The 17491-nt window shown below is 41.8% G+C and overlaps 1 protein-coding gene across 1 annotated transcript in view; it reads left to right on the top strand.

The window, feature by feature from the left end:
- QDPR (quinoid dihydropteridine reductase) overlaps positions 1–7726 on the top strand; it is a 34743-nt gene extending 27017 nt beyond the window's left edge. Inside the window, exon 7 of the mRNA XM_075346912.1 lies at positions 7428–7726. Within this exon, the coding sequence (XP_075203027.1) occupies positions 7428–7533 (106 nt within the window). The 3' untranslated portion in view covers positions 7534–7726. The remainder of the gene's footprint in view (positions 1–7427) is intronic.
- The last annotated feature ends 9765 nt before the right edge of the window (positions 7727–17491 follow it).

The raw sequence follows: 17491 nt of genomic DNA, 5'->3' as shown, positions 1-17491 counted from the left end.
TTTATATGTCCTGTCTAATTAGTACGTTTAATCCAGGAGACTAAAATCCCGAGAGCTCTTTTCTCCTGAAAAGGTCTTCCAATTGTACCCTAAAACCGAATAAATCATGCCTTTATGACAATGTTTTCAGTTTAGGGCGGCACGGTGGCTCAGTGGTTAGCACTGCAGTCTTGCAGTGCTGGGTTCAAATCCCACCAAGGACACCATCTGGAAGGAGTTTGTATGTTCTCCCCGTGTTTGCATGGGTTTCCTCCCACACTCCTCCAAAAAAACATACTGATAGGGACTTTAGATTGTGAGCCCCAACGGGGACAGTGTTGCCAATGTATGTAAAGCGCTATGGAATTAATAGCGCTATATAAATGACTAAATATTATTAATAATAATAATAATAATAATAATAATAATAATAATAATAATAATAATAATAATAATAATTAATAAATAATTAATATTATTAGTTTCTAAAGCTATTCCGGTAATAATTTAGAGTGATACTAGATATTCAGTATCCCACAGCCTTGTATCATCCACAAAAATGAACACCTTATAGTCAATCCCTAGATGGCATATTATCTGGAAGTGCTGTATTTTCATGCAGCAATGATTTACTTCAGAATGGGAACATTTTGTCTTGTTTGGAAAAAAAATATCTTGACAAAATAACACTGAACACCCAATTATAGGGAAAAGCAATTTATAAATTTTATATACTGCACAAATACACCTTTTAGGCTACACTTAGTTTTATATCTATGGGTAGAATTTGTTGCATTTTTTTTTTTCTATTTGTTCACAAAATTCTGGCAAAAAATGCTGCTCTGGTTGTGTTCACCATGGTTTTGCAAATTACTGTAAGTTTGCACATGGAGTACCTTGGAATCCTTGTATGAGACTGCTAGAAGGAGACATCTAGATATGTAATGTTCCTCCGTATAAAAAGTATTTCACATGGTGGTACAGTACAGGTCTAGAACAGTCTGTGAGCCTTACAACAGAAAAGAAATTTGTGCCATAGGGGGGGAAAAAAGGAGGCGGGAGAGTCAGTACACCAAACTATGTGCATGTACTGCCACAACACATGGAGACCTTACCTGGACTTCTGGAGTGACGGTGGCGGCTCCATGCAAGTGACAAATATAATTCAGGAAAGAAAACTTGTAAATGGAGAGTCTAAATGTATTTTTATCTTTTGTGACTACAGCTCCATTAGGGTTAAATATTAGACAGGACAGGACTATATATCAACTCGCATGGTTTAAAATGGGGCAGAGTACACAACCGTCATGGTACAAAGGCTGAAACGCGTAGTTAAACTGTTTTTAGTGTGAACAGGTCTTTTAGCTGGATTAATCTATCTATGTGAGCATGATGTTCTCTAAACTGAGGTGAGCCTGAGTTCAAGAAACTTTGGTATAATAATATTAAGTGTGGTTGTGTGTGGGTGGTTGGTTGTGTGGGTGGTTGGTTGGGTGTGTGTGGGTGGTTGGTTGGTTGTGTGTGTGGTTGGTTGGTTGTGTGTGTGGGTGGTTGGTTGGGTGTGTGTGGGTGGTTGGTTGTGTGTGTGGTTGGTTGGTTGTGTGTGGTTGGTTGGTTGGTTGTGTGTGTGGTTGGTTGGTTGTGTGTGGTTGGTTGTGTGTGTGGTGTTTTTTTTTTTTTTTGTTTTTTTTCCCAGTAATTTCTTCAGTGTTTTTCTGACCTGTTTGGTCCTGTTTCACACCTGTAGGGCAGTTCAGTCTGATGGGAATCGCCGGTCTTGATTTGGCGTATCCTCTCATGTGGATGATGCATCCTACGTCCTTCACGCGGTGTCCTCCATTGTGCTCCTGTGCACTTCTTTCTGCCTTGCTGAGGGCAGAGCAGAGAACTGTAGTGTGTAGGAGCGGGGAAAGGTCCAAGAGCGCATGACCACTACAATACATTGACCTGCCTGTAGCAAGGCAGAGAAGTGTCTGCGCAGGAGCACAATGAAGGTCTCTGTGTGGATGACGTAGGACAAAAACTATGGCAATCGCAAAAAGAGAAGAGGCTCTGGATCAAGACCAGTGACATCCATCGGACTGGACCATCCCACAGGGGAGTCTAATAAAAGGCACTTGTGGTTTGTGTGGGGTGTTTTTTTTTTTTTTTTTTTTTTTTGTTATACAGCATGGACTAGGCTTTTATTTACAGTATTTTAGAATGCAGCATATAAAGCTCACTGGTGGTGACCGCCGTTTACACTAAAAAAGGTAACCTGGCAGATTTTTCCAAAGTAGAAAAAGAGATGCTCCAAAGGATGTTTTGGATATTTTTTGAGTTTTCATATTCACTTCGATAGTAAGGTACAGAGTCTTCTGAGTGGAAAATGCCAGATGAATGTCTCCCCTTTTAACCGCATGCCATGTTTAGAAACCGGAAGTGGTTAAGACATTGAAAAGCCTGAACATATTAGCAGCAAGTCGTGAGAAATACTAACAGTGGGTACGGAAAGTATTCAGACCCTTTTAAATGTTTCACTCTTTTTTGAATTTACCAAATAGCTGCAATGAAACAAAGTTCATTTTTTTTCCCCCTCATTAATGTACACTCTGCACCTCATCTTGACAGAAAAAACCCCCAGAAATGTAGAATTTTTTTTCCAATTTATTAAACAAGAAAAACTGAAACATCGCATGGTCATAATTATTCAGACCCTTTGCTCAGTATTGAGTGGAAGCACCCTCCTTTTGAGCTAGTACAGCCATGAGTCTTCTTGGGAATGATGCAACAAGTTTTTCACACCTGGATTTGGGGATCCTCTGCCATTCTTCCTTGCAGATCCTCACCAGTTCCGTCAGGTTGGATGGTGAACGTTTGGTGAACAGACATTTTTAGGTCTCTCCAGAGATGCTTAATTTGGTTTAGGTCAGGGCACTGGCTGGGCCGGTCAAGAATGGTCACAGGGTTGTTCTGAAGCCACTCCTTTGTTATTTTAGCTGTGTGCTTAGGGTCATTGTCTTGTTGTAAGGTGAACCTTCGGGCAAGGTAGAGGTCCAGAGCACTCTGGAAGAGGTTTTCTTCCAGGATATCTCTGTACTTGACTGCATTCATCTTTCCTGCAGCTGAAAAACACCCCCATAGCATGATGCTGCCACCACCATGTTTCACTGTTGGGATTGTATTGGGCAGGTGATGAGCAGTGCCTGGTTTTCTTCACACATACTGCTTAGAATTATAATCAAAAAGTTCTTTCTTCGTCTCATCAGACCGGAGAATCTTATTTCTTAGTCTGGGAGTCCTTTAAGGTTTTTTTTTGTTTTTTTTTGTTGCAAACTCTGTGGGCTTTCATATATCTTGCACTGAGGAGAATCTTCCATCCGGCCACTCTGCCATAAGGGCCTGAATGGAGGAGGGCTACAGTGATATTTGACTTTGTGGAACTTTCTCCCATTTCCCTACTGCATCTCTGGAGCTCAGCCACAGTGATCTTGGGGTTCATCCTTACCGCTCACAAAGGCTCTTCGCCCACGATTCCCTAGACCTGGCCATGCAGCCAATCTGAGCAGAGTTGTGGTGGTCCAAAACCTCTTCCATTTAAGTATTATGTAGGCCACTGTGCTTGGGAACCTTGAGTACTGCAGAAATTCTTTTGTAACCTTGGCCAGATCTGTGCCTTGCCACAATTCTGTCTCTGAGCTCCTTGGACAGTTCCTTTTTGGCCTCATGATTCTCATTTGGTCTGACATGCACTGTGAGATGTGAGGTCTTATATAGACAGGTGTGTGCCTTTCCGAATCAAGTCCTATCAGTTTAATTAAACACAGCTGGACTCCAATGAAGGAGTAGAACCATCTCAAGGAGGATCATCAAGGATTTTTCTGTCAGGATAGGGTGCAGAGTGTATAGTCATGGCCAAAAGTTTTGAGAATGCTATAAATATTAATTTTTACAAAGTCTACTGCTTAAGTTTTTCTAATGGCAATTTGCATATACTCCAGAATGTCATAAAGAGTGATCAGCTTAACTGCAATTACTTGCAAAGTCAATATTGGCTAAGAAAATGAACTTTAACCCCCAAAACACATTTCAACATCATTGCATTCCTGCCTTAAAAGGAGCAGCTAACATTGTTTTAGTGATTGTTCCATTAACACAGGTGTGGGTGTTGATGAGGACAGGGCTGGCAATCAATCATGATTAAGTAAGAATGACATCACTGGACACTTTAAAAGGAGGCTGGTGCTTGGTATCATTGTTTCTCTTCAGTTAACCATGGTTATCTCTAAAGAAACACGTGCAGCCATCATTGCTCTGCACAAAAATGGCCTAACAGGGAAGAGTATCGCAGCTGCAAAGATTGCACCTCAGTCAACAATCTATCGCATCATCAAGAACTTCAAGGAGATAGCTTTCATTGTTGCCAAAAAGGCTCCTGGGTGCCCAAGAAGGACCAGCAAACGCCAGGACCGCATCTTAAAACTGTTTCAGCTGCGGGATGGGACTACCAGCAGTGCCGAGCTAGCTCAGCAATGGCAGCAGCCTCGTGTGAGTGCTTCTGCACGCACTGTGAGGCGGAGACTCTTTGCTGCACTCCTTGAAACCAGGCCTTGCTCAAAGAAGCCACTTCTCTCCAGAAAAAACATCAGGGACCGACTGATATTCTGCAAAAGGTACAGGGAGTGGACTGCTGAGGACTGGGGTAAAGTCATTTTCTCAGATGAATCCCCTTTTCGATTGTTTGGGACATCTGGAAAACAGCTTATTAGGAGAAGAAGAGGTGAGCGCTACCACCAGTCTTGTCTCATGCCAACTGTTAAGCATCCTGAAACGATTCATGTGTGGGGTTGGTTCTCAGCCAAGGGAATCGGCTCACTCACAGTCTTGCCTAAAAACACAGCCATGAATAAAGAATGGTACCAGAATGTCCTTCAAGAGCAACTTCTCCCAACTGTCCAAGAGAAGTTTGGCGCACAACAATGCCTTTTCCAGCATGATGGAGCACCTTGCCATAAAGCAATGTGATCACTAAATGGCTCATGGACCAAAACATAGAGATTTTGGGTCCATGGCCTGGAAACTCCCCAGATCTTAATCCCATTGAGAACTTGTGGGCAATCATCAAGAGACGGGTGGACAAACAAAAACCAGCAAATTCTGGCAAAATGCAAGCATTGCTTATGCAAGAATGGACAGCTATCAGTCAGGATTTGGTCCAGAAGTTGATTGAGAGCATGCCAGGGAGAATTGCAGAGGTCCTGAAGAAGGGTCAACACTGCAAATATTGACTTGCTCCATTAACTCATTCTAACTGTCAATATAACCTTTTGGTACTCATAATATGATTGCAATTATATTTCTGTATGTGATGTAAACATCAGACAAACACAATTAAAAACCAGAGGGCAACAGATCATGTGAAAATATAATTTTGGTGTCATTCTCAAAACTTTTGTCCATGACTGTACATTAATGAGAAAAAAATGAACTTTTTTGAATTTACCAAAGGTCTGTAATGAAACAAAGTGTGAAAAATTTAAAGGGGTGTGAATACTTTCCATACCCACTGTATGTCCATTTCCTTGTGTTTTTCTGATTCTGGTATTGTGTGTGTGTGTGTGTGTGTGTGTGTGTGTGTGTGTTTTGTTTTAATTTTTTTTTAAATTCTATATCTTGTATGAAAATGCACAATTTTGCAGTATTCTTGGGACATAAAAATAGTCTAATACAGTTGGGTCCAGAAATATTTGGACAGTGACACAATTTTCGCGAGTTGGGCTCTGCATGCCACCACATTGGATTTGAAATGAAACCTCTACAACAGAATTCAAGTGCAGATTGTAACAATTAATTTGAAGGTTTGAACAAAAATATCTGATAGAAATTGTAGGAATTGTACACATTTCTTTACAAACACTCCACATTTTAGGAGGTCAAAAGTAATTGGACAAATAAACGAAACAAAATATTTTTAGTTTCAATATTTTGTTGCGAATCCTTTGGAGGCAATCACTGCCTTAAGTCTGGAACCCATGGACATCACCAAACGCTGGGTTTCCTCCTTCTTAATGCTTTGCCAGGCCTTTACAGCCGCAGCCTTCAGGTCTTGCTTGTTTGTGGGTCTTTCCGTCTTAAGTCTGGATTTGAGCAAGTGAAATGCATGCTCAATTGGGTTAAGATCTGGTGATTGACTTGGCCATTGCAGAATGTTCCACTTTTTTGCACTCATGAACTCCTGGGTAGCTTTGGCTGTATGCTTGGGGTCATTGTCCATCTGTACTATGAAGCGCCGTCCGATCAACTTTGCGGCATTTGGCTGAATCTGGGCTGAAAGTATATCCCGGTACACTTCAGAATTCATCCGGCTACTCTTGTCTGCTGTTATGTCATCAATAAACACAAGTGACCCAGTGCCATTGAAAGCCATGCATGCCCATGCCATCACGTTGCCTCCACCATGTTTTACAGAGGATGTGGTGTGCCTTGGATCATGTGCCGTTCCCTTTCTTCTCCAAACTTTTTTCTTCCCATCATTCTGGTACAGGTTGATCTGTGTCTCATCTGTCCATAGAATACTTTTCCAGAGCTGAGCTGGCTTCATGAGGTGTATTTCAGCAAATTTAACTCTGGCCTGTCTATTTTTGGAATTGATGAATGGTTTGCATCTAGATGTGAACCCTTTGTATTTACTTTCATGGAGTCTTCTCTTTACTGTTGACTTAGAGACAGATACACCTACTTCACTGAGAGTGTTCTGGACTTCAGTTGATGTTGTGAACGGGTTCTTCTTCACCAAAGAAAGTATGCGGCGATCATCCACCACTGTTGTCATCCGTGGACGCCCAGGCCTTTTTGAGTTCCCAAGCTCACCAGTCAATTCCTTTTTCCTCAGAATGTACCCGACTGTTGATTTTGCTACTCCAAGCATGTCTGCTATCTCTCTGATGGATTTTTTTCTTTTTTTTTCAGTCTCAGGATGTTCTGCTTCACCTCAATTGAGAGTTCCTTAGACCGCATGTTGTCTGGTCACGGCAACAGCTTCTAAATGCAAAACCACACAACTGTAATTAACCCCAGACCTTTTAACTACTTCATTGATTACAGGTTAACAAGGGAGACGCCTTCAGAGTTAATTGCAGCCCTTAGAGTCCCTTGTCCAATTACTTTTGGTCCCTTGAAAAAGAGGAGGCTATGCATTACAGAGCTATGATTCCTAAACCCTTTCTCCGATTTGGATGTGAAAACTCTCATATTGCAGCTGGGAGTGTGCACTTTCAGCCCATATTATATATATAATTGTATTTCTGAACATGTTTTTGTAAACAGCTAAAATAACAAAACTTGTGTCACTGTCCAAATATTTCTGGACCTAACTGTATATATGTCACTTGCTGGCTACACATATGATATACTTTGTATTGATTTCTATGGCACCTGCTAATTTTTTTTTTTCTTTCTACCATTTGTAGGACGTTTTTTAACTGGACCGCTGGAACGAACAGACCTAAATCTGGCAGTCTTATACAAGTGATCACCGAAAAGGGGAAAACTGAGCTTGTTCCAGCTCAGCTGTAAAGTGTCCGCCAAGTCTGTGATCTGTAACCCAATCGTCCCTTTACGGTTCTTGTTCACTGCCCCCCCCCCCCCCCACTATTCCCATAAGTGCAGTTACAATTTTTTAACCTGTCTGAGTGTGTATTTCTGATGACTCTCGACACCATGTTATAGTAAATTTGAAACCGAAATTTATTCCATTCACAATACTTTACTTATGTTATGAATTGTGTGCTTTTGTATTGGGATTGATTGCTATATTGTCCTACGCTAACATGAGCACTCTAGGAGAACAGGTCCGCTCAGTTTAACTAACAGTGACATAGGTAATGTGTTTGGGGGAAAAAAGACAAATGATTATCCAGTTCAACCGAAAGGATGGAAAAGACAAAGGGAAGGTATAAAACCACAATACATAATCTGGTCTGCCCCAAAACAGCTAATCTTTCCTCCTGATCCTAATTGTCAATCCACTGGACTGAACATTTAGAATACACTGTGTGCAGAATTATTAGGCAAGTTGTATTTTAGAGGATTTTTTTTATTAATCAACAACTATGTTCTCAATCAACCCAAAAGACTCATAAATATCAAAGCTTAATATTTTTGGAAGTTGGAGTGGGGTTTTTTAGATTTGGCTATCTTAGGAGGATATCTGTTTGTGCAGGTAACTATTACTGTGCAGAATTATTAGGCAACTTAATGAAAAACAAATATATTCCCATCTCACTTGTTTATTTTCACCAGGTAAACCAATATAACTGCACACAATTTAGAAATAAACATTTCTGACATGCAAAAACAAAACCCAAAAAAAAACTAGTGACCAAAATAGCCACCTTTCCTTTATGATGACACTCAACAGCCTACCATCCATAGATTCTGTCAGTTGCTTGATCTGTTTACGATCAACATTGTGTGCAGCAGCCACCACAGCCTCCCAGACACTGTTCCGAGATGTGTACTTTTCCCTCCCTGTAGATCTTACATTTTGAGGCACCACAGGTTCTCTATGGGGTTCAGATCAGGTAAACAAGGTGGCCATGTCACTATTTTTTTCATCTTTTAGACTTTTACTGGCCATCCACGCTGTGGAGTAGTTGGATGCATGTGATGGAGCATTGTCTTGGATGAAAATCATGTTTTTTTTCTTGAATGATTCCGACTTCCTCATGTACCACTGCTTGAATCACTCTCATTTCATCAGTCCATAAAATCTTTGAAAAATCAGTCTTAAGATATTTCTTGGCCCAGTCTTGACGTTTTATCTTATGTTTCTTGTTCAAAGGTGGTTGTTTTTCAGCCTTCCTTACCTTGGCCATGTCCCAGAGTATGGCACACCTTGTGCTTTTTGATACTCTAGTAACGTTGCTGCTCTGAAATATGGCCAAACTGGTGGCAAATGGCATCTTGGCAGCTTCACGCTTGATTTTCCTCAATTTGTGGGCAGTTATTTTGCGCCTTTTTTGACCAACAGGTTTCTTGCGACCCTGTTGGCTATTTGCCATGAAACGCTTGATTGTTTGGTGATCATGCTTCAAACGTTTGGCAATTTCAAGACTGCTGCATCCCTCTGCAAGACATCTCACAATTTTGGACTTTTCAGAGCCCGTCAAATCTCTTTTCTGACCCATTTTGCCAAAGGAAATGAAGTTGCCTAATAATTAAGCACACCTTATATAGGGTGTTGATGTCATTACACCACACCCCTCCTCATTACAGAGATGCACATCACCTGATTTACTTAATTGGTAGTTGGCTCTAAAGCCTATACAGTTTGGAGTAGGACAACATGTATAAAAACTATCATATGCTCAAAATACTAATTTCCGTAATAATTCTGCACACAGTGTATATACTTTACATATTTTATGGTATTCTTTTTTTGTAAAAGAAACAAACATCCAAGCCTTTTTTGAAACCATTGACTGCTCCCAATGTGACCAGATCCTAACATAGGCTATGCTACAGATTTATGGGACTGTATCATTAGAAATCCCCTTATAAAAGTGTCGCCCAAATATAGTTTTCAAAAAGAAACCTGCGGGAAGGAGAAGGTGATCCCCTATACGTGGGAATCAAAGTGACACAGCAACAAATAGAACAGGTATAAAAATATAACTTTTATTAATTGGATTACAATTGCGTGCTTTACAGTAATTTGGATATGAAAAGTGCATGCATAGACTGGGTTTCCCAAATGAGAGGCAAAGCAAAATGGTTGTAAAATATCAGGTCGTTCAGGTGAATGAATTATGAAATGCAATTACCAAAATCAGTTAGTATAAAAACCAAATCTTACCAGCATAAAAATAGACAGTGCTATAATAAAGAGACTAGTGCAGATGTCCCATGCTGGGAGAGAAAGTGCAGCCAGTGCATACTAAATACAAATGGCAAACAAATGAATGGAGACAGGACCTTCTGAGCTTATGTACCTCCATGCCCCGTTTTTGACACGCGATTCCTCGTTCTCTAACTTCCTCAGGGAGGGGTGTGCAAGTGAGTATCCTGTTGCAGGATCTGCCGCAAGTGAGTATCCTGTAGCAGGATCTGCCGCAAGTGAGTGTCCTGTAGCAGGTTCTGCCGCAAGTGAGTGTCCTGTAGCAGGTTCTGCCGCAAGTGAGTGTCCTGTAGCAGGTTCTGCCGCAAGTGAGTGTCCTGTAGCAGGTTCTGCCGCAAGTGAGTGTCCTGTAGCAGGTTCTGCCGCAAGTGAGTGTCCTGTAGCAGGTTCTGCCGCAAGTGAGTGTCCTGTAGCATGTTCTGCCGCTAGTGAGTGTCCTGTAGCAGGTTCTGCCGCAAGTGAGTATCCTGTAGCAGGATCTGCCGCTAGTGAGTATCCTGTAGCAGTTCTGCTGCATGTTGGGCACCATGGTCACGGCATATGCAGCCCTGGCTTTGCGGAGTGCTCGCTTCTCTTCTGCTTTGGATGTTCTTCTGGCCTCATATGTCTGGCAATGGATAGAGAAGTACACTTGTGAGAACAAAGGGAAAATAGCGCATGAACCAACACTCGCCTTCACCCCAAACAGGGGAGTGTTTTAAATAGACACTCAATGGTTTATTGTCCTAAAGCAATGAATATGTAAAGTTAGGCCATAAACAATACTGCAAAAAAGGGCCACAAGATGGTGATAGTGAGCAGGGACATGCCAAACTGTGCTGCATTATAGATGAACCAGCAGTTGTAAGGCTATGTGCGCACGTAGCGTTCTGCCCTGCAGAGATTTCTACAGCGATTTGAACACCACACGTGCGCTTCAAATCGCTGCAGAAAGAGTCCGTAATGAAAAAAAAAGCCGATTTCATGCACTCTGAGTGCAACCCCTCCCATAGACAGAGCGGGAGTTGCAGGCAGAGCGCAGGAAAGAAGTGACATGTCTCTAAGACGCCACGTGCGCACGTCTCCTGCATAATCTTCATAAATTATGCTGGGGACGCAGGACGCATGCAGTTACGCTGCGGTGCAGATTGCAGCGTAACTGCATGCAAATACGCAACGTGCGCACATAGCCTAATGCAGCACGGACTGATGATGATGATGGCGCAGTAGGAGCATCGAGATGGAACAATGGAACTGGCAGAAAAGCAACAGGGATGAGACTAGTAATCCACAAAGAAGCAGAGCCAGACTTTAATCTTCCACCAACCACTTGACCCCTCTTTTCTTCTGCACATTCACTTACCCAGCTCTGCTACTTCTGTTACTTTGCTGGGTAACCGCTATACCACTGCTAACTTTCCATTGGACTATGAAAAACTTAGCTTTTCTATGTGACTGAGTCATCCTTAGCCATATCGTTGTGGCATATATGAACCTCCCTGCTGCTGCACCAACATCATCTGTTCACATAACTGCTTAACAGGGGAAACCTAAAACCAGTCCTGTGCTTTAGGCCTACTTCACACATCCATTTAAAAAAAAAAAAAAATGTACGGTTTACATGGATGTAGTGTGCGCGTTTTTTTGCACACATGGACTTGCATGGGACCGATTGTCTGTGCTGCCAGTTGAAAACGAACACACATGTAGTTCACACAGTACATGTGAAAACACCATAGAGGTTAATGAGGGTCCGAGTGAACGTGTCTCCGGTAAGTGTGAAAACAGACGTGTGAAGGAGGCCTTAAGGCTGCTTTACACGCTGCGATATCGTGAACGTTTTCGCTAGCGTGGGTACCCGCCCCCATCGGTTGTGCGACATGGGCAAATCGCTGCCCGTGGCGCACAACATCGCCCAGACCCGTCACACTACTTACCTGTCCTGCAACGCCGCTGTGACCGGCGAACTGCCTCCTTTCTAAAGGGGCGGTTCGTTCAGCGTCACAGCTGCGTCACTGAACCGCCGCCCAATAGAAGCGGAGGGGCGGAGATGAGCGGGACGTACCATCCCGCCCACCTCCTTCCTTCCGCATTGCGGGCAGCCGCAGGTAAGGTGAGGTTCCTCGTTCCTGCGGTGTCACACATAGCGATGTGTGCTGCCGCAGGAACGAGGAACAACTTCGTTACTGCTGCAGCAACGATATTCGAGAATGGACCCCCATGTCACCGATGAGTGATTTTGCACGTTTTTGTAACGATGCAAAATCGCTCAAAGGTGTCACACGCAACGGCATCGCTACAGCGGCCGGATGTGCGTCACACAGTCCGTGACCCCAACGAGATCGCTTGAGCGATGTTGCAGCGTGTAAAGCGGCCTTAAGACCGTGTTTCCTTTGTCACCATGTGACCAAATGGTGTATGAAGGAGGCTGGCTGCTAAATTCAACAGAGAAGTCAGGCCCCTTTTCTAACACACCAATGCATATACAGAGAAGGGGCAGGCAAGGATGGAGCAGCTATCTGACGATGGAGGCATCCGGCCTATTTTATTTTAACCACAGTATAAGGCTGTGTGCACACAGCAGATTTGTTTCTCCAGCGAAAAGCTCACCCTCTGGCAGAAAAACGCACCTCCGGCCGAAAAAACACATACAAAAAATGCATGAGTTTTGATGCGTTTTTGCCCCTTCATCTTTTTTAACATTGTCAATGGCAAAACACAGAAAAGAAGTGACATACTGCTTCTTTTTTTCTGCAACCAAGACTGCAGGCAAAAAAGAAGCAGCGTGCGCACAGTGCTTCTGCAATCTCAGACTTTGCTGGGGAAGGTCATACATGCAGTTTAGAACAAACTGCACCTAAAAACGCGGCTAAAACACAGCGCCTAATAGTAATTTTTTTATATTTACTGTTTAAAGATCATTATTTTATTTTTATTTTGACTGGACAAATCCATTAACCCAATGGGAACATAACGTTATTAAGGTGAATATACCATACATACCATGTTGAGGTAATATGTGGTCCATTTTGTTCTTACGTTGAAGCTACTCTAGTGTTTGTATGTAATCCAATATATCGTATCAGAAAATGCAATTATACACTGTCGAGACCTCCAAACAATGATGTCCTTCACATATAGGGTAAAATTCTGGCATAAAACTGCTTGAAATCTCGCTAAATTTGTGTGCCGCTCGAAGATGCACATCAAGTTTGCGACTTTTACTCAATTCCAGACCAGCTATGGTTTTTTTTTTTTTTAGGTGGATGTTGCTGAAATACAATGGAACATGCACGTAAGATTTATACTTTATGACAGGAAGGCATAGCTCCCAAACATCCCGAATTCAGCGTTAGGGATTTGTCCCTACTTTCACTTTCTTCCTCCGTAGCGCCTGCTCTGTGGAGCAGGACCAGTATCTCTGCTCTGCACACATTTACATTAATTAAATACAATGGAACCTTGGATTACGAGCATAATTGGTTCTGGGAGTGTGCTCTTAAACCAAGTTACTCTTATAGCAAAGCGAATTTTCCCATAGGAAATAATTGAAACGCAGACAATTCGTTCCACAACCCAAAAATATTTACGGCATTTATACAAACTTAGTACAGTAATACAAAATAATGTCCTATATTCATATAAAATGAATACAGTACAGTAATACAACATACTGTACAGTTAAGAACATATGAAACAAATTAAACTGCACGTTAGCTCACAATAGAATTGTTGGTGTGCGGGAGGTACATTATAGAGAGAAATAATGATGTATAAATAGGACAATCTTTATTGTAGTACAGTACACAAAAAATACACCCCAAATCTATTCTCTCCAAAATAAAGGCAGAACTAAGCCAAATGTGGGGTAGGAATACTGCTCAGGCAATTAGATCACAGTACAAGCAATGTGCTGTACTGGTTAGCGGAAAGAAAGTACAATACTGTATCCACAAATACAAATAGATAGACATGCTATATAGTATATAATGTTCTGTACAATGGAATACTGTATACAGTATAGTACAGAAAGTTATCTCCAGAGCACGGTGAAAGGACAGAACCAGAAGTGTGCACGGTGAGGATTTGCTCTTATTGTAAAGCATTGCTCTTAAACCAAGTTACAAATTTGTAAAAGGCTTTGCTTGTCTTGCAAAACGCTCTCAAACCAAGTTACTCTTAATCTAAGGTTCCACTGTAATTCCCTTTTGTTCTTGTAAGCTGGTCTTCCCAGAATTGAATCCACAACCTGTATCGTTGCAGGCAGCAACTAAAGCTCTGAGCTACCACCTGCATTGGCAAGTATAGTAATACCTTGACTTATGAGGAGAAATGAGTGAACCCATGGAAGTTCGGTTTGGCGGGTTCAGCCGGACTTTAGATAACGTTCAGTTTGGGATCCGGACTTGACTTGAACCCCAATGGAAGTCACTAATTTGGCAGTTCGGGTCTCCACACACATGCAAACAGCCATAAACGGAGCACTTCCGTGGGTAGTGTTTTTCCTTTTTTTTTTTCTTTTTTTGTTTGGTGCACACTACATTCGATCATGCAGTCGTTACCCCCATTGCGAGTCATTCAAAGACTGCAAGCAGCTCACACTGGGCCAAGGAACGAGTGTACGTGAGCACAATCAGGAAATAATAAAAAATAATTCCAATAAATAGTAATATTTGTGTAAAAACAAAACAAAAAAATACATATATTTGGTATTGCCGCATCCGTAACAAGCTGAGCTATAAAACTGTCACTCCTTCAGTGAACACCGTAAAAAGAATGTAGCAAAACCTATGTCTTTTCATCATACAGCTGACAAAAAAGTGGAATAAAATGCGATCAAAAAGTCATGCGTAAATATAAACGGTACCGCTGAAAACATCTTGTCCCGCAAAAAACAAGCTCTATCAGTCAAAAAATAAAAAGTTTTAGGTCTCAGAATACAGAAATACAAAAAGGTTTTTTTTCCTATAAAATCGTTTTTATGGTGTAAAAGCGGCAAAACAAAAAAAATCTATATAAATACGGTATCACTGGAATCGTACTGAGCTGAATAATAAAACTCATCACTTTTACGGCATAGTGAACGGTGTAAAAAAAACTATTTCCAAGTTGATGTTTCTTTTTGATTCTGCTTAAAAGTGAAATAGAAAGCAATCAAAAACTATTAAGAAGCGAAAACTGGTACCAATAAAAACTCCAACTCATCCCACTAAAAAATTAGACCTAACATGACTGTCGGCAGAAAAATAAAACTATGGCCTTCAAAATCCGTTGATGCAAACAACCAACCTTTGTTTTGTAAAAAGCGTTTTTAACGTGATAGTCCCCAAACCTGAAAAAAATATATAAATCTAGTATTGCTAAAATCGTACTGATACGAGGAATAAAGCTGCCGGATCATTTATACTGCACAGTGAATGGCGTAAAAAAATAATAAAGCCAATTCTTCACCTGCTGTTGATTTGTTCATTCTGCCTCTAAAAGATTGTGGTACTTTGCGGCTCATATTTAACCTGCACTCTACGCTGAGTGCTTGTACCGGGATTACGTGTAAGGCTGCGTGCCCACAATTAGGAATAGCAGCGTTTTGGACGTGGCATGTTTTTACTGTGTCCAAACTGCGTTGTTCAATACAAGTACAGTGGACGGGTTTTATAAAAATCTCCTGGCCTCTGTGCTTCCTTTTATCCGCAGCGTAAACGGACATGCGGTGCGGCGTCCTTAGATGCAGGATGTCAATTTATGCTGCAGAGATGCGAGTGCCCTCACCTGGGAAAACAGACAAAGTCTACAGCAACCCAAACCCTGATCATGGGCACAGGCAGCTGCGGTATCCAGCGGAGTACACTTGTGTCTCCGCAGGAGAAGACATTCTGGACTCATCGTGTGCGGATCGTGGGCACGTACCCTAAATCTCTGAAAAACGTGTTTCAGACAAAATTCCCAATGGAAAATTCACTGTAATGAGAGTCACTTTGACCTCAAGGCTGGCCTGTGGTCCTGTGATGTCCATCTTTTTAGCCTCTTTTTAGGTATGCACAAAAGTGCGGTCATCAACAGATTTGCTGCACATCCACAGAAGGAGAGGCAACAGATCAGTAGGTAAATATATATTAAGCAGGAACTGTACAGAGACAGAGTTGCCTGGGTGGCATCCCACCAGGAGATGTCCACATGTCTGTTTATTCTATTTCTACATTTAATTTTGCATTCTCTTTTCACTGCTTGAATGTTAGAAGTGGATCATTGCAATCGCACCTGGCCACTTTATCTCTGCCTACTGATCTGTTGCCTCTCTTCCTGTGGATGTGCGCCATATTGTGTGCAAACGATGTCATTGCACCCAATCCCCCTTTGTTTTTAACCTTTAAATAAAGTTCTTTAATCAATTTAAATTTTCTGAGTTGGTTTTATGGGAATAAGTTTTTCCTTTTTCATATAGAATATAATTATACTGTGTGTCCACCCATATCCTGTCCACCGCCATTAACTTGAGAACGGCGGAAGCTATAGGCATAGAATTGGTGTTTAGGTATAGTAAAGTAGCCATGTGCTACGCAATGAAACCACCTATAGCGCCACTTGGTGGAAAACAACAGAGTTAGCATTTTTATCTCGAAAACGGAACAAGATAGAGGGGAAAAAAAGTGAATTAAAAAATTGCAGCATCATCATCAATTCAATACGAATCGACACCTTGCATACAAAAATGCTATGATATGAAACCCATGACCCCTCCCCCAAAATATTGAATGCTGGTCACGCATATGGTGCTCATTTAACTTTGATGCTCAAAGTGGCCACCGTCAGCTGCAATGTACATCTGGACTCTGCACAGCATACTGTATCTTGCTGCACGTTGTGTAATATGGTAGGTGACACGTTTGCACAATCATCTGTGATACGTCGTCGTAGGTCCTGCAATGTTGGTGGAGGGGTCGCATACACCTGCTGTTTGATGTGACCTCACAGAAAGAAGTGCAATGAGGCAGGTTAGCTGAGCGTGGAGGCCACTCCATGCAGCCACCATACCCAATGGCTTGTAGGAAGGTCTCCATGAGGTATTGCTTCATGTCCGCAGCCTTGTGAGTTTTACACATTCTAATCACAGCATTTCTGTATGCAAGGTGTCGATTCGTATTGAATTGATGATGCCCTACAATTTTTTAATTCACTTTTTTTCTCTATCTCTTTCTGTTTTCGAGATAAAAATGCTAACTTCGTTGTTTTCCACCAGGTGGCGCTATAAGTGGTTTCATTGCGTAGCACATGGATACTTTACTATACCTAGACACCACTTCTATGCCTATAGCTGCCGCTGTTCTCAAGTTAATGGCGGTGGACAGGATATGGGTGGACACACTGTATAATGAAGGTTCTTGGTGCATAAATTGGCCAATTCGTGTGAGGCCATCAGCCATGACAAGGCGACCTTTCTTGGATGGACAGTAAACTTAATATTTATCAACATGCCTCACCTAGGCTAAACACCTACAAATTTAAAGGGCAGGTAGGATCCAGCACTAAATACTTTTGCGTTAGGCTGATGGGATGAGCTCAGCCACATACAGATAAAACAAAAGGGAAACAGCAGGAGCGCTTCTGTGTGTATCTAATTAGGGGTACGCTCACAGGAGCGTATGAATCGGACGAGTG

Source organism: Anomaloglossus baeobatrachus, chromosome 1 (genome assembly GCF_048569485.1).
Source record: "Anomaloglossus baeobatrachus isolate aAnoBae1 chromosome 1, aAnoBae1.hap1, whole genome shotgun sequence".
In the NCBI taxonomy this organism is placed as follows: Eukaryota; Metazoa; Chordata; class Amphibia; order Anura; family Aromobatidae; genus Anomaloglossus; species Anomaloglossus baeobatrachus.
This window is presented reverse-complemented; position numbering and strand designations above follow the sequence as displayed.